Source organism: Rhinatrema bivittatum, chromosome 16, assembly GCF_901001135.1.
Source record: "Rhinatrema bivittatum chromosome 16, aRhiBiv1.1, whole genome shotgun sequence".
Taxonomy (NCBI): Eukaryota; Metazoa; Chordata; class Amphibia; order Gymnophiona; family Rhinatrematidae; genus Rhinatrema; species Rhinatrema bivittatum.
The window spans coordinates 7913233-7938880 of NC_042630.1; the positions used below are offsets into that span (position 1 = coordinate 7913233).

The following is a 25648-nucleotide window of genomic DNA, read 5'->3' on the forward strand; positions in this document are numbered from 1 at the left end:
TTACACTTTTAGCACATATCTTAAATAGTACATGACAAACATGTCAACAAAATACATAAATACATCTACAAAAGGTGAATAAACTCTGAAGCTCAAAAAGTTATATAGATGTCTCCTAGGAGCTAGACAATAGATGTTACACTCAATCCATTCTTACTACAGAATCATAATTATATGGAACTTGCTCAGCAATTAGTTGTTCCTCTTTGGGCAGTCACAATTGTCAATTTTCTCTCCCCAACAAAGGCCTCTGTTTCTCCTGAAAAGGCTTCTTCAGGGGGAAAAAATGCAGGGCTTACTTAAAAAAAACAACTATTATAAGAGTATCATCACATTTTGTTGAAACAAACATTTGAATTCAATAATAAGTCTGCTCTTATTTGGTTTCGAGCATTGCTTTACATGTACTTTAACCAAGCGAAACAATTCTCAAAATCAAATAGGAGCAGACTAACCACAGACATATCCTTCTCACAACACTTCAAACTGGTAGAGGCAATCTCCACAGCCCTCCTAATAATATGTCAAAAATGATAATAAACCTATGTTATTATCCAATGCATGAACAAAGAAATGCGTTTATGCCCTAAAAAGACCTGTTAAACAAACCCCAAAGAAAGACCTTTGTTTCGCCTAGTTGAAGGCTTCTTCAGGGGAAACATACATTAAATCTATGGCAATTTCATACAATGACCGTCATTAATGGCTCAACCAAATCATAGCGGTATAGCAAGTCTCACTCCCATTTCAAATGGTCTCTTAAAGTGCTTGATCCATGAAATGTATTCACTGTGAACTGCTGGATAATAAAGTATCGCGATGCTCAAGGAGCATACATTACAGTTGTTTCTAATATTAAAGCAAGCCGCTTTGTTCGTCTTCAACAAGATATCACTGAAAACTTCACTAGAACCAATTTCTCCACGAATGCAGACTCCGCTTATTTATAATCCATAAGGTTCGAATGTAGATCTTTTCAATAGGAACCCCTTAAAGTTCATCAGATGGTAGCATGGCTAGTGGCAATAAGGAAATAGGGAACCCACGGAAGATTTAGCCAGTCTGCCATATATATATATATATATATATATAAAAGAGAGAGAGAGAGAGAGAGATACAGAAATGGTTATTATTTATTTACTTTGTAGTTTATAATATATAGAGATAGGTTTGATTGGATTTTGAATCTTTTACATTCTTTGCAGGCTTTGAGTGATCTGTGATCTGGAAGGCAGTTTATAAATTACTATAATTACATAAATTAAAGCTTTATTAGAGGAACAGGAAAATTATTATTTTTCTTCTGGTTTCATTCATGCTAACTCTAGTGCTTTTCCAACATCTATAAAACTGTCCCCTTCCCTACCCCAAATCCTCTGCATGGCTGAAACAACAAGACCTCATACTGCATATCCAAAGGAGAGCTATAGGCCTGAATGGGAAATTTGGAAGTGTCCAGTACCTACATCATTTAAATTAAGCCTATAGGGTTATTTCTAAGTATTTTTTGTGCTAAACGTAAGGGAGAAATATTTTTTTAACCTTTATCCGTTCTCTGGAACATCACTCTTCCTGTATTAATTCTCAGAAATCATAGCTAATGTATCTGCCATATCTGTTGAGTATTCCAACACGCATATTATCTGGGCCTAATGACTTGAAAACATCTAAGTCATCTAAGTATTGTTTTGAGGATCTATGTACTATGATTTGTAAAATTGGCCATTAAAATATGCATATGCGTTAGTGCTGCCATCTATAATGCACCTCCATTACCATTGCCAACTAGGGCAGCATCTGATTGAGGGTGTCTCCGGCCTTATTCCCCCACCATCCCAAGTGCTGCCATCAAGGGGATGTAATGCTTCAATCTCCCATGCCTCTCATCTATGGAGTGATGTGAACAAGGGGTTATGGAGTCTCCATCTTCCCCAGGGAATTCCTATTCTCTGAATACAAGGCTGCAGTCAAGAGATTTGCTCCAGCTCTTGTGCTGCTTTTCCATTCCAAAGTTTTCCAAAAGCAATGCTAGAGGTGGGAGAGAGCACTCCATCCTGTCCCGCTGCTTCCCAATATGCAAAATGGCACCAGATGACCTCTCACACACATTTAACCTACATATTCAGGAGGAAAGCCAGACCCAGAGGGTAGATCTTATCCTTACAGCACTGGAGGGGTACCAGTGGGTGGAAGTGCCAGTGGGGATGATCAAGGAATCCTAACTTGAAGGGTGGGAGCCATGAGGTAGAGTTGGACACAGAAGCATTTTTTTTAATGCACATAGGGTGGAGGAGGAAATGCTGAAGATAAGGTCCATCGAAGTCCTTTGAAGGCATCACTCAGCAGGTAAGAAAGGCCCAGTGTGAGCCCATATCGGGGCCTGCACAAGCTGACAAAGTTCATGCTAAACCTTTAATGCAACTCTCAGGTGTAGTTAAGTTTTAGCATTATCAGTGGGGTAATGCATGTTGTGTTGGTTAATGCAAAAAAAGAAAAAGTCCTCACCCGTATTAATTATTCATGATTAGAATGGCATGTATTTGTTTGTTACTTGTCATTGTAATTTTTTTTGTCATTTGGTTTAAGCCCCATTAATGTCAATGTGGATTAAAGCAATAAAGTAAAATTTCTATGGCGAGTATTTAATGTAGGTTATTGTATTTAATATGCATTAAAACGTCTCAGTGCAGTTACTGATCATTTTACACCTGATTCACCAGGTTCCGTTCTGAAACGTTTTTGCCAGCCATCTCATAGACTTCCTTCCACTGTGTCTCGCACAGTAATACACAGCAGAGTCTTCAGTTTTCAGGCTGTTCATTTGTAAATACAGCATACTGTTGGCATTATCTCTGGAGATGGTGAATCTGCCTTGCACCGTTTGTGAATAACGGATAGTGCCCGAGTCCTGATTGATTTCTCCCACCCATTCCAGTCCTTTCCCGGATGCCTGCCGAACCCAGCTCATCCAGTAGTCGCTAAAAGTGAATCCTGAGGCTTGGCAGGACAGTCTGCAAGACTCGCCTGGTTTTTTAGTTTCTGCAGCCGACTGTAGAAGTACCACACCTGACTCTACGCCTGTTTGATAAAAAGAAAAGAAGAAAAAAAAGATTAAGACAATACAGAATGAAAAATACAATTATTTCTCCTTCTCTGCAGTGACACATGAGAATACTGACCTGACATTAGGAAGAGGAGTAGCTGCAGTAAAACTATCATTTCTAAATTATAAAGATGTAATCACACAGGATCCCACTGCAAGAAGAATGTCAAATGTTTTGACTTGAAAAAGTCTGTCTGAGCTTTTAAGCAGGAAATGTAGCGAATGAATTTGCATAGCCTCGTGCTAATACATAAAAAGAAAATTCAAATCCTAGAGAAAACGCATATTGTGGTAAGGATGTGCAAAGATCTCTTAGTTTACTGCATCTTTATTCTGATTTACAGACTTATAGTCTGCCTTTTAGAGAAAACCTGAACAACAAAATCTTTAGCTAGTCATTGCAAAGAGGATGGAAGCCACGGAAATTGAATGGCTAACATTTTCACAGTGTCCAGGCCATGTCATAATTATCGTACACACAAGCATTTCTTCAGAAAATGTATTTATTTTATTTATTTAACAGTTTTATATACCGAAGTTCTGGTAACAAAGTTACTAATCACTTCGGTTTACATTACAACAATAGATTGACAGTATTTAGAATAATGTCTTACAATGAACAAGGTAAATAGAACTTGGAAAAAATAAATAATAACATAATGATGGGTCTTCATTGGCAGTAAATGCATGATTTATTTCTGAAGGACCACAATAACCTCTTAATGAGAGAGGAATTATAGATGGAATGTACTAAGGATTGGGTAATAAAGACCTAAACTGAGAGCGTCTTCACTGCCCCCAGACCCGGTGTTAGATTCTACCTCTATGATAGCGTTTTTCTTGCTCTGGATAAACGAATTCTAGCTTTAAAATGTAGAGTTCCTCTCTGAATACTCAAGAGCTATAAAGCAAGCTCAAAGTCAGTCTTTGCGGGTCATTTACTAAGGCTTATTCATCATTCCATGTCAAAGGGAAAACAGCACAGTAAGTCAGGTCCTTACTTTGCAAATATTTTGAAGAATACTCAGGCGGCCAAGGGTTTCTTTCTAGTTTCCATAGTTGGAAGCTTTTAGTGAGTTTTCCTTTTTGTCTTTCTGTCACAAATGAGTGTGTTTGCCTTCCCAGTGAATGACAAAGTATAGAACTGGAGGGTCCTTAAAAAGGTCTAATTTAAAAAATGTGTAAGAAGCATGTTTAAGAGAAACATGGGGGTAAGCTGCGTGGCATGGCAGATAATATTCCATAAAAAGCTTGTTGGGCAGACTGCATGGACCAGTTGGCCCTTTTCTGCCATCATTACTATGTTTCATTTGCATGGCAGATAATACTACCATAAAAAGCTTGCTGGGCAGACTGCATGGACCAGTTGGCCCTTTTCTGCCATCATTACTATGTTTCATTTGCATGGCAGATAATACTACCATAAAAAGCTTGCTGGGCAGACTGCATGGACCAGTTGGCCCTTTTCTGCCATCATTACTATGTTTCATTTGCATGGCAGTAATTTTTTCTTGAAAGTGAAATAATTCATTTGCATTTCACTGGGAAAAGTGGACTTTATGTTAGGCCACATCCATTAAACATTTTCTGCCAATGTGTATTTGGCCATCAATAACATTAAGAAACAGGCCACTAAGACTCCTTTTAGGCCAGAGAGTAGGAAGAGTTTTAAAGATAAATGATTATGAGTTTGTTTTAACTGTGTAAGAATTTATTAGTACAATTCATAGACTGCCTCCTTCATTTCCATCCTTTTCCCGTTTTTCATCTTTGTTGAACTGTATTGGAGCTTTTTCAATACTGAACTGCATTTCAACTACTAGGGGGTATTTTGTTACAGAAGTCTCCAACATCTAAATGATGTGCCAGAACTTGTTATTGATCCCTTTTAGAATTTATTATCCACTGGGGTCCCTGGTTTTGTGTGAAAATTTGAACCGTACATTGTTAAACCCAAATGATATTCTTACCTCAGACAAAAAAAAAAAAAGTGGAACTGTGGATGGGAGGAGAAACTAAAGAGGTAGGACCTGGGCCTGCATACCCTGTGTCTGCCCTTGTCTCAGGGTAAGCAGTTCCAAACTCTCTGATCTTATCTGCTTCTTCCATGGGCTGCACGACCATAAATAATCCATACAACTAGTGGCTCTGATCTGTTTCCTCAGGGGATCCAGAATTGATATACACTCCTTGTTCTGCTCCGCTTTCTTGGGTCCCAGAAACATGGTGACAGAATGCCATTCTGGATTGTTCTGCCAGAAATTACGCTCTCCATAGTGGACACAAAAAGGTGCTGAATTAGCACAAATATGAAATTTGTAAGCAGTAGTGCCATGCATCAAGGCCTGTGTTGAAGCCTTGACAATTGGCAGTACTGCTCACAGGTTTCATACTTGTGCTAATTCAAACCCTTTTTTTGAGTTTCTTTTTTGCTCTGCAGTATCTGCTTCAATATCACCCCTACCCTTCTGTTACCTGCAATACAGAAAAGGTGGAGGAGGGAGAACAAGAGAGGAGGAGCTGGATTAGAGAGCTGAGTAGCTGTTCTCTTCTCTGTGTCCTTCAGGCTCACCCTCTCTCCTCCTCTTCCCTGAAGGCTGCCTGGAGGGAAAGGGCTGGAGCAGAACACCCCTGCTGCTCTGCCTCTTAAACCTGAAAAGAAGAGCCGGGACCACAAATTAAGCCTTGGCCTTACCCCTTAAAAGTAGCTGCTTCACAATTAGAAGGTTGGACTTTGCAGCAAACTGGCTCACTAATTATGTACAAAAGGCACTGACCAGGAGTAAACATATTTTATTTATTTATTTATTTTATTAACTTTTTTTATACCGACAATCGTGGGAACATCACCCCGGTTTACAATATAACTGAGAAAGGATGGAAAATACAAAAAAACCGGGAGGGGGAAGGTGGAGCAGCCAAGAAGAGAGGAGAAGGAGCGGCAGCAGAGAAGGAAAGCAGTAAAGGAGGAAGGCAAAATAGGAACAGTACCTGAGAGGAGGTACAGGCAGGGGTAACCTTATTATCTAAACAATATAAGACCTTATTATATAAACAAAATACACCTTATTGTATAAACAATATAAGACCATATTATATGTACAATAATAACAACTTTACAATCTGTACACTCTGAGAGGGTTAGGAGATCGCAAGCAAAAATTATAAAAAAATTATACAAACAGGTTGGAAAGAAATTGCAAAAGGGAATGAGAGAGGGATAAGAATGGGGATAAGGCTAATAAGAGCAAAAGAGAAAGATGCAAGGAATAGACTCAGGGGACTAGAAAAGAGTAGTAAAATTATACGTTAAACAATGACCGTTGCAGATGAGTACAAAAATTTAGGGCACAAGCTAAGTTTGGTCCGAGTCTGGGTAAGGTCTTAATTCTTTTTTTTAATTTGCGCAAGCGCGGTTCTAATCGGAGTTCTGTGGGCAGGGTATTCCAGAGGGAGGGGCCGGCAATAGAGAGGGCTCTTTCTCTGGCGAAAGCATGGTGTGCGGTTTTAAGGGTGGGGGTATAGAGAGTTCCTGCGAGGGTGGTTCTGGTGGGACGATTGGATGAGCGGAAGTGTGGCGCAAAATCGAACCAAGGGTGATTGTGATTGTGCAGGTAATTATGAAGGATAGTGAGAGTTTTGTATCTTATACGGGAGGAAATGGGTAACCAATGACGGTCCTTTAGAATGGGGGTGATGTGGTCACCTTTATGGGTATTTGTTATAATCCTAGCCATGGCGTTCTGCAACATTTGAAGGGGTTTAATAGTGGAAAAGGGGAGGCCCAGTAATAAGGAATTGCAATAATCCAATTTTGATAATATCTGAAGTACTGTACTGTACTGTGCGGAAGTCTTGAGTATGGAGAAGAGGTTTAAGTTTTTTAAGGATGTGGAGTTTGAAGAAACCCACTTTATCATAGTGTTGATATGATGTTTGAAATTTAGTTGTTGGTCTAAGGAGACACCAAGGTCTCTCACGGTGTGGGGGAGGGCATTTGAGAGAGGGGTGTTGTCAGAAGAAGAGTGGGGTGTACGGTCTGGGTGGTTTGACATTATGAGGAGTTCTGTTTTGGAGGCATTTAAAGCAAGGTGGAGGTTGGAGAGTAGGGTATTGATGGATGCAAGGCATGATTCCCAGAACTGGAGATATTTGGTGAGTGATTCTTGAATAGGGATGAGGATTTGGATGTCATCTGCATATAAGAAAAACTTTAGGCCAAGGTCAGAGAGAAGGCGGCAAAGTGCCAATAAGTAAATATTGAAAAGTGTGGAGGAGAGGGAAGATCCCTGAAGAACACCTTGGGTAAGGGGAATGCAATTCTTACATTATAATCTCTATCATTGAGATAGGAGGAGAACCAGATATGTGAACATATGTGAGCATCCCCTGGAAAACTGCCCAACTGTTAGCCCTTCTAGGATGTGCAATGGAAAATAGTTACAGGGAACCAATAAGATAGGCCAAGACCAAATAAAAAGTTCAAAAATAGCTTAGCAAAGACGAAGGGTAAATTAATTTAATATTTCTGAGTTATTATGCATCTTTTCTACTTAATGCTAATTTAGTAACCTGGATGACCAAGTATAAGAAGTAATGTATATTTTAAATAAAGTGCTTATATCTAGTTGCTAGAAAACACAGATTTCATCTCTGCAAACTCTCTACAGGGCTGCAAGATAGGTAAGCATTATTACTATAACTTAGGTAATCAGCTTCTAAAGAGATAAATATTTTAATATAATCTGTACAAAAATAACAATCACATTTTATCACCCTTTTTAAATGTGTTTATACTAATTATAAAAAGGGAGAATGGATGGAATGGCCAGTTTCTTAATGTTATTGATGGCCAAATACACATTGGCAGAAAACGTTTAATTCCCTTGGGATCTTTGTTTTGGTTTTTCTCTCTTTCACAGTCGGTGTTAATAAAGCAATGTCTTTCGAGCCAGTTCGTTTAATAGGACGCTCAGTATTTTTCAGTCTTTTGCTGCCCCTCAGCGGAAGGTTTGCAAGCGGACGCTGGGTGGGTGTCCTTCCCTGGGGCTTCCAGACAATAATGAACCGCGCTGTCTTCACTTTTCCGACTTTTTCATTTCTAAATAAATTGTCTGTGGTGATAAGGAATATCGGCATGGAAAGTTTCCCCATCTTCTGGGCCAACTCTCCCTACCCATTGAGTCCAGTCCCTGGCGATTGGCGAAACCAATGCTTGAGGACGTCAGAAAGGCAACCGGACAGAGTCCTCGGGCTGGATCAGACTGGAAGAGTAGAACATCGGAAATGACGCCTGCAAATATTGACATTCATTTTTCAAAATATTATATATATCTTTTTTCGCCGCGCTTTTTTGAAGGTGAGGCTAATTCACTCATTATAGCGCCTTACCTAGGGAAACTGACAGGAAAAGGAAAGACCGTAGAGAAATGTTTTTTTTTCTATTTAGTTCTCCCCGTTAGCAATATTCTCTCCCAGTTTGAGTAAAACAGGACAGGATATGAAAGACTCCTCCATTATTTAACAGGAAATTTGCTTCCGAATTTGCAAGCGCTGCTTGTATAAAGGCTGCAGGATTAAGGTTGTGCTTGGATTCCGGACACGGTGATGAAAAATTAATTGCTGCTTTTTTTAATTCATTTAGAAACTTTGGGTGCTGTAGTGCAGAAGTTTGGCTTCCACCAGGTTTTCTATCATCAAATGTTTATATTTGAAACATTTCAGTTATCCAGAGATATCTACCAAACATGACAGCTCTTCTAAAACAATCCTATGAAAATATTATGTTTATAGTCTACCATATACAGTATTAAATGAGGCTGCTTTATTTATTTTTGGATTTATTAACTGCCTTTCCCGAAGCGCGAGGCCAATAGATAACACAGACACATTTCTAAAATATATTAAATGAGCAGTATTTTTTTTTTATTTAATTGTAAAAGATCATTTTTTCCAGAACATGTTATGAAACAGATAGGGTTGTGCTTTACATAGCAAACCCCCAAATTGTGTGCTCTGAATGGCACGGGTTTCCCACCTGGCTCCAGATTTCCAGGACAGGTTCATCCAGTCCTGGTTTTACTCTCACTGCTGGCGTGGACTTGTAGCTCTGATCTTCCTATTGCTTTCCCTGGAAAAGCACGACTACTGCTCCATGCAGGCAACGGGGGTAAAACCAGCCTGTCCTGAAAACCAGGAGCCAGTTGGCAACCCTATTCCCAGCCGATGTAGGGGTGGTGACAAAAGCAGGCTAAAAGGGACAGTAAATGAATCTTCACAGCAGAGAAGCTGCATTGCATGGCAGGAGAGCCCTGGGGTTGAAGCTTGATTTTCGAGACATGTGACCTGCACAGATTAATGAGAAGCGATTAAAACTGTAAATCCCTATGCAATCATTGCTTACCCCTCCAAACTATGACTAAACTGTTAAATGCACATGGGAGCTGTGGCCCGTGATAACTTACTGACATGCAGGATCCATTTCATGCAAAAAAAAAAAAAATGCTTCCAGTGACCTGAAAAGAGGTGGCATTTTGTTTAATGAAAATATTTCTGTTATTGGTTTCTTGCAGTTAGCTAGCCCTGACTAGAGATGTAAATAATTCCTCACTAATATGTTCGGTATCTAACTCCATGATTCACATTCGGCTGAACAGATGGAGGAGAGGAAAAAACTGTTTCTCATGGTTAGGGGAGAATTTATGATGAAAGAAATTAATGTGCCCTCTCGGGCATAATAATACACGGCGGTGTCTTCAGATTTCAGGGAATTGATTTGTAAATAAATCATGCTGTTGGAATTGATCCTGGAGATGATTGCATGACCCTGTAAAGCGGGTCCATAATGTGTTGTTGTCTGGTCAGGGTGAATGCGCCCAACCCACTCCAGTCCTTTCCCGGTTGCTTGGCGAACCCAATCCATCCAGTAATCAGTGAAAGTGAATCCCGAGGCTTTACAGGACAACTTCACAGACTCTCCGGGCTTTTTACACCGGATTCACCAGGTTCCGTTTTGAAACGTTTTTGCCAGCCATCTCATAGACTTCCTTCCACTGTGCTCTCGGGCACAATAATACACGGCGGTGTCTTCAGCTTTCAGGGAATTGATTTGTAAATAAATCATGCTGTTGGAATTGATCCTGGAGATGATTGCATGACCCTGTAAAGCGGGTCCGTACTGTATCGTTGTCTGGTCAGGGTGAATGCGCCCAACCCACTCCAGTCCTTCCCCGGGTGCTTGGCGAACCCAATCCATCCAGTAATCAGTGAAAGTGAATCCTGAGGCTTTACAGGACAACTTCACAGACTCCCCGGGCTTTTTAACCTCTGCATTGGACTGAACCAATTCGATATTCGAGAAGACACCTACGGATAAGGAAAACAGGATTTACAAGACCAGTTCCAAATAATAAAGTATTATGGTGCATAATTTGGGAGATACAAAAAGATACCTACAGGAAAAGTACGATGGGAAAATCAGAAGACATAAGAAAATCATAGTTTTTGACTATCCCCGGAAAGCTACAGCGCAGAGGAAACGATCCTTTGGCTGACCATCAATGATGCAGGAGCCTCTGCTCACAAAAGCGTCGCCTTTGATTTTAAAGCGGAAACGCTCTAAATTCATTTGCATATTATACATTCATTTGCATATTATAAATTCATTTGCATATTATAATTTGCAGAGTACGAAGAACAAAACAACTTGAACTCAGCTAGAAAAAGTGGACAGGTTGCATCTGACATTTCTTTGTTATGGTCAACAGTAGAAATGCTAATTACCCTAAAAAATATGTGACAGTGTATGAATGTGAGTCAGTTATTAAACAAAACCCTACAAATATTTAAAATGAGTTTCGCAACCAAATTCAGTTTTCAAACGCTTTGGGGCGAGCTTATTTTATGCGATTCAAAACTAAAAAATGCTAAAACTCTGTATTTTCCAGGGAATAAACGTAGTGAAAATATGTTTGGGAAAATAATGAGCAAAGTTTGCACATATGTCCTAATTGATTAAATTTATATTGTCTGATACAAATTAATGAGAATGAGCAATATAATTCTTTTCTATTTCCTTTATTTAAATGTTGAGTGTTCCTTGCAGGAATCAGATCACATATTCCAGGATATTCTCTTCCGGGTGGAATTGAATAACCTCCCCCCCCCCTCTCATTCTGTCCCTCTATCTGTCTCTATCTTTGTCTCTGTATCTCTTTCTATCTGTCTTTCTCTCTCTCTCTATTTCTATGACTCTCTGTATCTGTTTTTCTTTCTATATCTCTCTATGTCTATCTGTCTATCTCTCTGTGACTGCCTCTCTATCTCTGTGTGTCTCTCTATCTCTATACCTCTATTTCTTTGTCTGTCTGTCTCTCTCTCCATCTTTTTATCTCTCTGTGCCTGCCTCTCTGTCTCTCTATCTCTATACCTCTATCTCTTTGTCTGTCTGTCTCTCTCTCCATCTGTTTATCTCTCTGTGACTGCCTCTCTGTCTCTCTATCTCTATGTGTCTCTCTATCTCTATACCTCTATCTCTTTGTCTGTCTGTTTCTCTCTCCATCTGTTTATCTCTCTGTGACTGCCTCTCTATCTCTCTATCTCTGTGTGTCTCTCTATCTCTATACCTCTATCTCTTTGTCTGTCTGCCTCTCTCTCCATCTGTTTTATCTCTCTGTGCCTGCCTCTCTGTCTCTCTATCTCTATGTGTCTCTCTATCTCTATACCTCTATCTCTTTGTCTGTCTGTCTCTCTCTCCATCTGTTTTATCTCTCTGTGCCTGCCTCTCTGTCTCTCTATCTCTATGTGTCTCTCTATCTCTATACCTCTATCTCTTTGTCTGTCTGTCTCTCTCTCCATCTGTCTATCTCTCTGTGACTGCCTCTCTGTCTCTCTCTGTCTCTCTCTATATCTGTCTCTCTATCTCTATGTGTCTCTCTATCTCTATACCTCTATCTCTTTGTCTCTGTCTGTCTCTGTCTCTCTATGTATCTATCTATCGATATATCTTGTTGTATGTAATAAAATGTATAATTTATATATTGGGCTTTGTTAACAGAAACCTGATAAATGAGTATGGTAATCTTTTCTGGTTAATTAATGTTTTAAGATAAACTTTAACTCCAGAATAATTGAAACATGGATAGAGAGATATTGAATATATGATTTCAAGAACTTTGAGTACAGTTTTTCCACATGGGATCTCAGAGATTCACTTTTGAAATTAGTGTAGTCTTTTTTTCTCTATTATGCAATTACAAGACTGGGATGTTAATTCGTCCACAGAGGTACTGAATGCTACTGAGATGTAGAAGAAAGCTACTGAGATTCGGAACAAAGATGCTTTACAAGTAGATATTAGTTTAAATAATTGAAGGTTCCGAATTTCCTATGGCTGAATTCAGCTCTAGAGGTAACTTTCAGTACACAGACACCACAATTTCTGCAATATGATTCATCCGGTAGATGATGCTTCATTTGTCGGAGCTGAATGGTTTTGGACAGAATGGGATAAAGGAAATATGCCCTAATCATTGACTTGTAGGTTAGGAGTGAGAATGAAATGGTAGTATTTATAGATACTATTTTTATAGCTGCCTGTGATCCGTTTTCTTAAATCTGTGCATGAGTAACCTGCTCGGTGTGACAGTTACTACCCTTATCAATAGCACAGGGATTACTACTCTCAATCAATAGGCCTTGATACTTTTGACACAACTGCAACATCACTCTTCTCTTTGATGGTGGGAGAAAGGGGAATTGGATTTGGATGGCAACCAACATGGGCCCTGAGTTTTATGGTCTGGGGATATTGATTTGCAGACATAAGGACTGCTTCTACAGCCAAGTCCAAAAGCAAAGCAAGTTAGCATTGCTGGAATTTTCTGGAAAGGTCCTCATCCAGTAAAAATGTTGCTAGAAGTACATTTTTATGGTTTTGATTGTAAATATTTGTACCTTTATCATAAGGATTGGGGGTAACTGCATGGACTACCCTTAAGAGAAACTTGAGGTGACCTACACAGCATGGTAGACATTACCAAGAGAAGCTTGCTGGGCAGACTAGATAGACCATTTGGTCCTTTTCTGTGTCATTCCTATGTTACTATGTTTGAATATGTACACATTTATGCATAGTGACATATTTAAATGCCTGGGCAGTTATTTATTTGTGCACACATATTATTTATAAATAAAGATATCATTTAAAACTGAGGTATAATGATCATTAGTGCTCTTTTCTTAGAGATTTTCTATGAATTCCCAACAGCTGAAAATGAATATGAAGTTTATTTTTATAACTATTTTATAACCATTTAAAAAAATTACAAGCGATATAGGAGAAATATGAAGTCAGTTGCTACTCATTTAAAAAATATAATTATTTTCTGTAATTTATTATAAAAATGTATTATAAAAAATGTATTATAAAAACCAACAGAGGCCAAACCAGGTTCTTGTGGCCTGGATTGGCCACTGTTGGAAACAGGATGCTGGGCTTGATGGACCCTTGGTCTGACCCAGCATGGTAATTTCTTATGTTTTTATGTTCTTATGTACAACTTGTAATTGCATCTAGGCAGGGCCAATGCAAGGGTCGTAGGCACCCTAGGAGGACAAATACTGTGACCTCCCATCCCCACCCATATATTCTTTCTTTGTTTGTTCTCTCGCTCTCATGCTCTCTCTCTCTCCCACCTTCTGTACTCTAGGTCAGAGAAAATTTACATATTATGGAGGTAGTGCATGCAAATTTTCTCTCATGCATATTCATTGTGGATATCCTGAAAACCTGACTGGCTGGTGGGCCCCCAGGACAGGGTTGGGGACCATTGCTCTAGGTGGCACTTAGTAATGTCTAGTCCATCCACTGACCCTGCATCTAGAAAAGAGAAGAAGAAACCACTTCCTCTATTTCTTTGCTGGTGAATAACCTATGAAATGTGTATTGCATTTACAGTAATTAAAGTTTATTTAATTTTCTTGCAAACAAATACTGCAGGTCATGTGAGAGCTCTAAAGAATTCAGTCTGTCCCTATGCCATTGTTAAGCTCATCAAGAAATTATGCTTTTCAGATATAGAGCTAGATTATTTTCTCTAATATTCTGCCAAGTTGGGGACTTTCTTATAAAGATATCCTCTCCATACAAGTTAAGGATAAATATATGATTTCTTCCAAAATACAAGTTCCTTAGAGTAATTGTCCTTAGTAAATGTATCCATGCTACTGTTTTGTTTCTTTAGTGATAACTACTAATGGGAAACTCTTAAAATTGATGTTTAGTGTTTTCTTACACATAAAGATAAGCTGACATCAAGTCTCAGTCAATGAGCACAAATGCTAAATATTAATATGTAAATGTTGCTTGTAACCCACTCTAGGCAGTTTCAAAAGGATGGATTGAATACCAAAACAAACAAACAAATAATAATAATCACTAAGAACATTTCTCACTTCTCATCTAAGTTTTTTTGAAAAATTAATTGCATTTTCTCTGCCAAAATACTGAAAACAATAAACTGGCAAAATCTTTGGGCATTGTATCTGTTTTAATCTTTCTCAGGTAACCTAACAAATGTTCAGTATGCAAATAAGCCCTGTTCTCCTTTATAGCACATGTGTGGTAGATTTCTTGAACTGTGTGGCCAGATCAAAGAGCCCCTTTGAAAGTTAATATAATTCTGCAAACCTGCATGCCAGAAACCTTTGATTTGGTATTTAATTTGAACTATTTTTTTTTTTTTTGTGAATTTGGGTCTGGAAAAGGTCACTTCAATTATCCATTTATTATGTAGCAAAGCCCACTTACATCAAGATGGAGAGAGAAAGCATTGAAAACATAATTAAGATACTGACACTCTTTGGACAATACTTATATTGCAGCCTCCGATTAATCTGTGATACTGATGCCTTGTGGCAACTGCTGGAACTACATCCTCTCCCCAGACAAATACCTTTGCTGTACTAAATGAATGGGTCAACTGAATGGACACATATCAGTTTTTTTTTTATATATAGACAGAAAAAGTGCTGCTGGTGCTGGTAGATACCTTATCACTTTTTCACAGATTTTGGCAATCATAGACCCCAAATGATCTTGACAGGATATTGCACTTTTCAATGAGGTATAACATTGAAAGTGAGTAAGAAATGTAGAAATGTAGTTGACTGGAAGGACCCATAGATTAGCAAGGATTAATAGTGTCCTAGTGACTGTTCTGTGAGGTGTTCCATATAACGGCACTGAATAAATGTTGTAATAGAACATAGAGGCGGTAGTTTTGTTTAATAGCAAAAGATCGATTTTGCTTAATAGCAGAGGAAACACAAGGGGAACACTTTACACAAGCACAAAGTCGATTGTCTTCTGAATGGGACTGGTTTCTCAGGTGAACTGGATCAGGGGAAATCAGCAGGGCTAAAATATATACGGATTTTCACGCGTGGAAACTGCATAGCAGAGCTCCAGAGCCTTGGTTTCAAGCTTTCAGTTTTTAGACTTTTAACGTGCTCAGATTAGCAAACAGAAGTTTTTAAAATCTAAACTCTGGGTGTTCATTTAAATTGCCTAATGCACATGAGGACAGAGGCATTTAACAGGTTACTGACAAGAATAATCGGGTTCATTTCTCTGAAAAATAGTTCCACTGGCTGAGTTCCACTGACAGTGTTAATTCCTCAGCAGGAAGTTCAGTATAGAGATCTTTTTTTCAAATTCAGTTTAACAAATGTAGGTCGAGTAAAAGACAGGAAATTATTATTTAGTTTTATTCAGGGGAGATTTTGTAATGGGAGAAATCAATGTGTTGCCAGTCTCGATTACAGTAATACACAGCGGTGTCTTCAGATTTCAGGGAATTGATTTGTAAATAAATCATGCTGTTGGAATTGATCCTGGAGATGATTGCATGACCCTGTAAAGCGGGTCCATAATGTGTTGTTGTCTGGTCAGGGTGAATGCTCCCAACCCACTCCAGTCCTTCCCCGGGTGCTTGGCGAACCCAATCCATCCAGTAATCAGTGAAAGTGAATCCCGAGGCTTTACAGGACAACTTCACAGACTCCCCGGGCTTTTTAACCTCTGCATTGGACTGAAGCAATTCGATATTCGAATAGACACCTACACATAAATAAAATATCATTTACTCCAGTATTTCAGAAAATAGTAAGGTAATAAGGTGAATAATGTGAGAGGTAGAAGTGATACCTACTCGAAAAGAATGATGGGAAGATCAGAAGCAAGGAGAACACCATTTTAAAATATCCTCAGGAACCAAGAGCACAGAGGAAATGGTCCTGTGACTAACCAACGATGTAGTACAATTGCACTGCCTTATTTTAAAGAGTAAATAATTTGAATTAATTTGCACGTGTGATGATTTATCAAGCATGACCAACAACCTGAACCCAGATATAAGAGTAGAAAGGTACTTGTGCCATTTGTTTGTTATGATCAGTATATAAAAATCCTAATTCTCCTCAAATGTACATGAATGTGAATCAAATTTAAAATCAGAAATCTAGGAATATGGCAAATTGTAAAAGGATTTTCACAACTGTTTTCTGTTTCCAGTTGAGGAAAACATCTAGATCCAAGTCAAAATGAAAAAGATTAAAACGCTCTATTTCCCCAAAATTAAATGAAGTAAAAATAATGAGGGAAATAACATCAACAGTCAGTAAATTTGTTCTGATTACATACAGCTATAGTAATACTTTCCCTTATATGGTGTGTATTTTATGAAACATCTAATGCTAAAAGCATGGAATGTGCATTATTAGAATGTTTATTCTGCTCTTGAAAAGATGAATGTTCCTTGCAGAATCATGTCAGAGATTCTAAGATTATGATCTCCATGCAAGTATTCAATTTTATATAAAGATTATTTAAGATAATGCACCACTCATCCAAGGGACCTAAAGCTCAGTAGATAAGTGTCTCTTTGTAAGGACTCAGGTTAAAAAAAAACCCAAACCAACAACAAAAAAACACTGCTCAAAATTCTTGAAATTGTATATGTTGTTCATGTAGTATCAGAATCTGATCCATGCCAATTTTATGTAAAGTAGCCTCCATATATATATACAGAGAGATGTATGCATGTATATATGTCTATATCTATGCAAGTATGTATGTAGATCAGCATACATGTATTACTTGCTCTAGGTAATAGAACTTATGCTCTGGGCTTTGTTAACAAAAACCTAATGAAGGAGCTAGATAATGTGTTTATTGAGCTCATTAATATGTCAAGACAAGCTTTGGAGACTGCAACAATTTCCACCTAGATCCAATGGAGACTATTTTACAGAAAGTGCTCACTTTGGATTACAAATATATTCTTGTCAGGGCACCTTCAACCAGCTGTCATGCACTCTAAATTGGCAAGGATTGGATACTGATACTACATGAATAACACACAATTTCACTTATCTGCTGAGCTTTAGGTCCCTTGGATGAGTGGTGCATTATCTTAAATAATCTTCATTGCCACAACAGCAATTATTCTGCTAAAAGATCCACTATAGGTAGCTATTAGATTAAATAATTGAATTTTGTATTGCTGTAGTCATATCCTAGAAGATACATTGTTTTAAACATAGATCACATTTTATATATTCTAATTCTTTGGAGTAGAAAGGAATTTTGGCTTCATTTTTCAGTACTGGAATAGTTTGGATAGAATTAGGATAATGGAGAGAAAGCATTAGGTTTTGACAAAGATATCCTGGATCTCCATATATCCAACAGTAATTAATTCTTATTGTCAATATAATTTACTCTAATGTAATTAACTTTGGTGGTGATCAGCAAACATATGATATTTTAAAATAGTATTTTGGTAACATCTACAAACAGTGATTGGCTTAATTAATTTCATTTAATTTATGTATTTGTTTGTTTAAAATATTTATATCCTGTTTGTACAAAGTTGGAGGGGAGACACATTGTGTACATTCATAAAATTACATTAAAAAGATAAAGACATAAAGACAGTATACAAGTAAGTGAAAGGACCAATCGGCTATCAGTGAAGGAACAGTCTTGCAATAGGAGGCAAAGTCTTTTCCGATAAGGGTTTCCGGGTGGGGAGGGGGGGATTTAGGGGGCTGGGGAGTTGCATGGTCCAATTTAATTTTCTAAGGGGAGCAGGGAGGGGCTGGGAAGATGTCCAACCCCAGACCTGTCAGCCGACTTCATTTAAAAAGTGATCAAGAGAAAAAAGAGAGGGAGTGGGGCTAGGAGGACCCTGGGACCCAGACCTGGCCCTGGACCTGGCCTTGTGTGAGGATTTGGTGGTTTTGACATGCTGTGGAGGGAGGGAGAACTTGCGGGAAGTTTAATGCCTGCCTCTGAGCTGGCCTTACATCTCTCATGGTAGTAGGAGACTTGCTAGGCACTAACACACCTCCTTGCATTATAATAAGGTTATTACTCTGAAGTTTGCACCAGAGGTGCTAAGCCTACTGCCGGTTTTTGAGCATAAGATTTATTTGGCGCTAAAGTCCTTTTTACATACCTGGGCAATGTTAGTACAGCTGAAGAGTCATTAATACAGAAAAGGCACAAAACCAAGTGGAAGATCCAGGGTAGGCAAAGGAGAGCTTAAAGAGAACTAGGGGAAATGGTGTTTTTCTGGTGATTATTCAATAAACACTTAGTTGTTTTGGTTTGTTTTTTTTTTTTTTTGCATTGGAGATGTTTTATTGGAGGTTTTCAATTAAAACCTAAAATAAGAAGCCTTAAGTATATTATTGCACTCAATGGAAATGTGAAAATATTTATTAAAATGTATGCCTTAAAAATTAATTTTTGCTCAACAAATAAACCATGAGATTAAGAAACATTCATTATTTGGGATCTTTGATTTTATCACTGTTAAGTGCTAAGTCACTCTTAAAGGTGTTGCCCCATGAACACAAAGGTACTACACCAAATTTAGTAGAAACAAATTTAAATTTATTATTGCATATCAATAAGCAATGCAGGTATCTTTGGGAGGAACAGAGCTGCAGGGAATGAAGAAATAGGATTTACATCCAGACAACATCTAACAAGGCATTGATCTGAGCAGTATGAGTATACAAACATTGGGGTAACTTGCTCAATATGAAGGCTACTACCCTCAAACATTAAGCCTTATACTTCACTTTGATGCAGCTCCAACACTGCTCTCTGCATCAATGTGCGGGGGAAGGGGGGGGGTGGAAAGAAGTTAGAATTTAAAAAGTTGCCAATAAGGGTCCTGAACTCAGCGGTTGGAGTAACAGATAAGTATGAGAAAAATAAATGTGAAAGCTTTCTGGACAGACTGGATGGGCCTATTGGTCTTCTTCTGCCCTCATTTCTATGTTTCTATGTAAGCACTACTCTGTGTCTCACTGTATGTCAGTGAGTGCTGCTTTTTTATAGGTAAAACATACAATAATCCCTAATAAGGATCCATGGGAGTACCATGTATTAAGTTTCTTGTGTCAAAACAAGATAAATTAAACCTAAGTTACCTTGATCCCCCTCCCAAATTGAGGCCCACTTGCCTGATGTTCACCTCAATCTTCTGTTAGTCTTTTGTCCTGTCAGGTTTTCACCCTCAGGGAGGTTTCCAAGACTCTGCTATCGCTGGTGCCACTTTAGTTGAAACGTTGGCCTGTGAGATTCTGACCATTTCCTTCTCCTTTTCTTTGATCCCATGACCTTCCATCATAAGTTTTTGACATCTCCTGCTGCAGTCCAGATGTCTCCTGTAGTTTCTCCAAATCAGGGTCAATAGGGCATTTAAGGTTTCCATGGCCAAAACTGAAAGCAGGCCAAGGCAGCAAAGGATTCTGGGTGAGCCATAGCCTCAATGTTGGTCTCAGACTCAAGCAAACATATCATCACCTAAATCTTTTTGCCAGTACATCGACGTTTTGCAAACGGGGAAAGTCACTCTCTAATTTATTACGCATGAGTTATGCTCATTGAAAACGAGTTTGCAATTCATTGTGTTTCCACATTTGTGTAGTGAGACAGAGAGAGAGAGAGAGAAAGAGAGAATTGAAAAGGGAGATGTTTTAGAAAATGTTTCTATGTTGTAGTTATAAACTACATTAATTCTGGTTTAGGGATTTGATCTATCAGACAGGGAAATCGTATTTCCTGGTTATGATTAACTAATGGTATATAATAACAGAGCAATTCAGGTACTAACAAGGAGGATTTTGTAAGTTTTCAGAAAAGACAATCAAAAGCTATTGTTTATTCACAATTACATTTTATGCAGGTAGGGAGATAGCATTTTCAACAGTCTTATATACAAAAAGCATTGTGAAAAATATATGGCTGTACAACAATTCTAATTGCAATAATAATGTCATATAACAATTTTATTATTAAATCTAAAAGACACAAATGTGAAATAAGCTCTGTGGTTAATGGTATTTACAAAAAAATTGAGGAGGTTGAATTTAAGAATGGTGAGGAGGAAGCAGGGGCAGGTGCTTAGGAGGTTGAATTTAAGAATAGTGAGGAGGAAGCAGGGGCAGGTGCTTAGGAGGTTTATTGAACCATGAGCAGGGAGAATTCGTGCAAGAAGTGTTCACGTCTACACTGCGGGCAAATCACCCTGTTTTCCACTCTTCCATTTTTTTTAAGGGCTTAATTGAAAAGACGATGATGGTCTTAATCTGGTTTCCCGGTCCATACTCTAAAACAGTTAAATATACTGCTTTTTAAAATCACTTGCTCAAACAAACGACGAAACAACAGTAGATGGTTTTTTCTAAAGATCGCAGCCTCGCGTTTTTTGCTTGATCTGAGCTGTGTTTTGGCCGCTGTGCTGCGACAGTAAGTAATGCACTGCAGAGTCTTCCGTTTTCGGGTTATTCATCTGTAAATACATCACGCTGTTTGGATCGTCCCTGGAGATGGTGAACCGACCGATGGTAGAAGGTGGAGGACCCTCCCGTGCTCATTCCCGCCACCCACTCCAGCCCATTTGCACGGAGCCTGTTTGTAGCAATTGCAAAGGGGAATCCAGATGCTTTAGAGGACAGCGTGAAGGATTCGCCTGGTTTTTTCGTTTGTGGACCTGGCTGGATAAACTCTATCTCTGACCAGGCACCTGCACAGAAGGACAGATAATTAGACAGATAATCAATAATCATCACTTTTTCTTGTTTAAACTTTTCTTGATTATCCTTACAAGGATCTGGAATTTACCCACCGTAAAACGAGGTCAAGAAAAAAAGACAGCTGAGAGGAAACATATTTTTTCGTTTCTGAAAAAAACCCAAAGAATAAATTTTAAAATGCTCTGATCCTGTATAGTGTGGTTGTGCAGACCTTTGAAAGATCTCATATCTTAATAGGAAGTTTGTTTGCTTGATTTGCATATTGTTTTGTTTAATAGAAGCACAATCACGACTGACTTGTCATTTAGAGCCCGAGGTCACGTCCGAAACACGGAATGGAAGAGCAGGAGTAATAAACATTGTAGAACTGTTTTTGATCGAAAGCAATCCGGGAGCAGGAGCACCATCTCTTCGCCCGGATCTGCAGGCTGAGTTTTCGCATAGTCTGCCTTATTGGCGTCTACTTGAATTATTCTTATGGAAGAAATTCAACGATAATGAGAAATGCATTACCAATTTATACATCATAAACTATTAAACTGTCCAGTCATTTCAAAGAAGCACAATAAAAGTCAGAAGTTTATCATACTTCTTCTGCTTCTTTTAAAAATAATAATGCAATAATTTTATATTTGTATTTTAAACTATGTAATACTTTTCTTTACTTTTGCCTTCATCTTCATTTGGCCACTACTAGTCCAGTACCCCCACACCCCCCCCACGTACTGATTCACTCCTCTGCCAGGGCACCTGAGTCCTGTCCTGTAGCATCCCCTGCTAGTCCAGTACTGAGATGCCCACATAAAGATTTGACAGTGCTCCTCAGTTCTGCCCAGCGCACCCCTTTTCTATACCAGTATAGCCACCCAACCCCCAACTCTGCTGCTACACCTCCAGCCTGCCTTGCAGCTCCCCATATCCAAGTATGAGGCTCAATCATAGGAAGTTGATTTAACGATGCGCTTTTGGACAAATGACTGTAAAGAATTACGTGGGAGGTGCAAAATTGATTTTCATGTGAGACTGAAGCAGGATTTGAATATAAATATCCTATTTAAAATGTGATCAATGTGTAGGAATGCACCATTTTTAAGAAATCATTCATTCTCCAAAGAGAAATCTGTCATGAATAGAGACAAGGCGTCACCTCGGGGAGGGGCTGTCTGCCTACTTTCCCGTTTCCTATGTAAGGAGAATGAATTTTGCTAGGAATCGTGGGTGCAAGAAAGAGTAAAGTCTGTCCAGCTTTGCCGATCTTTATTCTAGATGCCCTGGCTGGGACACCTATTGAAGGAGATTAGAGGATGCATGCCTGCAATTTAACTTCTCCTTCGTGCTCCCAATCCTTGTTTTATAAATCTGAGAATTTAGGATGTGAATCTCCTGTCCAGTGATAAATCGCTTTATCTTCAATCCCTCCTCACTACTTCCTCCTTCACCTCACTTACAACTCCAGCTAAATTATAGGGTAGAGGAAAACAGGGGCTGTTCGTCTGCATGGACGGTATATTTGCTGATTACAGTAGCATTTTTTAAGCTGCAAACAAACCCATAGGTGAGTTCAGGGGTTTCCCCGCCATTTTCTTCCGTGCGTAATGTTTGTTAGACATCCCTGGAGCTCACAGCCCAGGTGACTCGCACACCTGCTGATCACAGTCCAGGCATCACTTGGGAAGAAGTGATCAGTGGGATGGATGGCAGAATGAAAGCAATAACTGGGCCGAATCCTGTATTTCACAGAATATCTTGCATTTGTGTAACGCTTTGCCCCGGATAATCTGCTTTATTTAATTATAGAGATCATTTTGTTTTCAAACTGATGTTCATTGAATATGCTTTTGTGTTCGTCCCCAGCAGCTCTTCTTTCTGCAGTAGGCAATGCAGGCTTCATGCTGTAGATTTGTGCGGGCTCTGGCACCGACTCTGCTCGCTGTGCGAGCGCAGTAATAGACGCCGCTGTCTTCCTTCTTCAGACCGTTGATTTGTGAGCTGGCCGTGTTTTTAGAGTTATCCCTGGAGAAGGTGGCTCGTCCTTTATAGGATGGGCTTGGGCCGGAACTGCTGGTTCCGCTGTATCCCATCCACTTCAGTCCTCCCTCCGAATCCTGGAAGAACCAGTCCATGCTATAGCTGGCAAACTCGTACCCGGAAGCCGTGCAGGATATCGTGACAGACTGGCCGGGCAGCCCGAGCGCTGGCCCAGACTGAACCAGTTTCACGTCCGATCGGACCACTACGGGAAAAAAAGAATAACATTAGAGGGAAGGGAAGACACAGAATGGCAGAGAAGGAAAGAGGGAGGGAGAGAGATGATTATATATAATGGTCTTCTTTCCTGCAAAAAGTCACACGACAGCGAACTTACAGGCGCTGAAGGATATTATAAGGAAATAAAATAAAAGCTCCATTTCATAAAACTAGTGAGCTAAATCTTGCAGGAACGTTTGGGCCAATATTTCTGGTGTTCTCTGGAGTGTAGCGTTATATTTAAGTGAGAAGTGATCTGGATTATTTGCATATCACCTCTTTGTTTTTCTTCATTAATAGGACAGAAGTAGCAAGCACTATGGGGTACAGTGATTAGGGAGAACACACACACACACACACTCACACACACTCACACACACACACTCACACACACTCACACACACACACACACACACACACACACTCACACTCACTCACACACACTCACAACACACACACACACACACTCACACACACTCTCACACACACACACACTCACACACACTCACACACACACTCACTCATTCACTCACTCACTCTCTCTCTCTCTCTCTCTCTCACTATTTCTGCCAGTCTCATTTCCATTCTCTCTTTTTCTGTCTTCCTCTCATGCACCATCTCTCTCTATTTCTGCATATAGTTCTGCATATCTCTCTCTCTCTCTCTCTATTGTTCTATTTCTACATCTCTCTGTCTTTTCCTTGCACGAACAAAATGTCCATAGCAAAAACTATCTAAGGTATCAAACGTCTTCTTCGGTTCTATGGCTATAAGGACAATACTCGATAATTCAATCCCAGTTTTTCCTATTTAAAAGAGCTAATCGGAATTGACTTGGTTGCCCTAATTTCGATTTCTTCCATTATTATATTTAAAAGTGATTTTTATTTCTCAGCCTTTAGTAGGTTCCAAGGTTGTAATATTTTCCCTAGTGGTGGAGATAATTCAGATAGATGCCTGACTTGGAATTTTCCCCTGAAAGTTTATGATCTTTATGAATAATGGGGATTTTGGATTTATGGTTTATGGAGTGTGCTGGTGCCAGAGGAATTTCAGGTTCAGACAAATTCAAATGGATCTTGCCTTTTCTTAATCTTGCCCTTATATCTATACAATAAACTGTGAACTGAAGTGACCTTTTACACTTTCTAACTAAAAAAAAAAATTAATAGAGACATGAGATAGCAAATGATAGGTTTAAAATATAAATCTGAAGAGTCATGTTCGTTTTGACATGTGACCTTTGATCTGGAAGTGTAATTATTAACTCCTGCAGCCATGTGCTCTAATGGGGATCAGGGCTTGATCGCTTACATATTGAATGACTTTGCATTTGGAAAGACAATTACACTCATGCAGGGATACTGCAGGGGTATTTTCTTTAAAGTTTGGATTAGGTCTGGGATAGGCAACTCTAGTTCTGGAGTGCAGCAATTAGATCTGATTTTCTTTCCTTCCACAACGAATGTGCATGACACAGTGCATACAAATATATCTCATGTGTATTCATTGAGGGTATCCTGAGAAGCAGATTTCTTCTGGCAATCGAGGACCAGAATTGCCTATCCTCAGGCTAGGAGAATGCAATCAAACCTCTAATTTCTCAAAATGTTGTCGAAAGAAGGGAATGAAGTCCCAATCTTTTGGAGAGACTTTATTAAGGTGTTCAGCAAGCAATAATATCAGCATTTAAAATTCAGTTGTGTTTACTAATTGATGTTTGAATTTCATGGGTTTCCCACTAATATCATTATATCCAACATTTCCTTCCCCCCCCCCCCTCAAATAAGGATTTCAAAAAGACCATGGAACTAGCTCCAATCCAGCAAGAATATTTTGAGGCAAAGATGGCTTTTTAACTCCCAGCTCTAAGGATTCTAAGATGTGTTGTGTTAATACAAAGAAGGTAATAAGATCTACTTGGTCCACCCATTCAGCTCATCCACACTGCTGGTTATGGCTATTTCATAGCTGTCAGTTGTCCACTTGCAGGATATTATTTATTATTCAAGATTTGCCTCTTTGGACCTCTAACATTTGTGAGTGGATAAGCATTCGAATTCCAAAATTTAAATCAACACCCAGTCTTTCCTGCCCCACCACCTCCAAAATCTGTTAGCCAACCTCTGCTACCTGGTCATATTCTGACCCTGGCACACTTAAAATCTGTAACACTATAAGTTT

General features: G+C 39.0%; 4 gene segments (V, D, J or C); all 4 read right to left on the bottom strand.

Annotated features, from left to right (window-relative positions):
- Positions 1-2713: 2713 nt before the first annotated feature.
- On the bottom strand, positions 2714-3271 carry LOC115078516. The segment is given in 2 exon segments: positions 2714-3078; positions 3180-3271. Coding segments are annotated over 2 exon segments (405 nt in total).
- A 6789-nt stretch (positions 3272-10060) lies between these two features.
- Positions 10061-10671, bottom strand: LOC115077930. The segment is given in 2 exon segments: positions 10061-10468; positions 10559-10671. Coding segments are annotated over 2 exon segments (411 nt in total).
- A 5199-nt stretch (positions 10672-15870) lies between these two features.
- LOC115078517 lies at positions 15871-16404 on the bottom strand. The segment is given in 2 exon segments: positions 15871-16223; positions 16315-16404. Coding segments are annotated over 2 exon segments (396 nt in total).
- A 6636-nt stretch (positions 16405-23040) lies between these two features.
- On the bottom strand, positions 23041-23671 carry LOC115078518. The segment is given in 2 exon segments: positions 23041-23450; positions 23583-23671. Coding segments are annotated over 2 exon segments (453 nt in total).
- Between the last annotated feature and the right edge of the window lie 1977 nt (positions 23672-25648).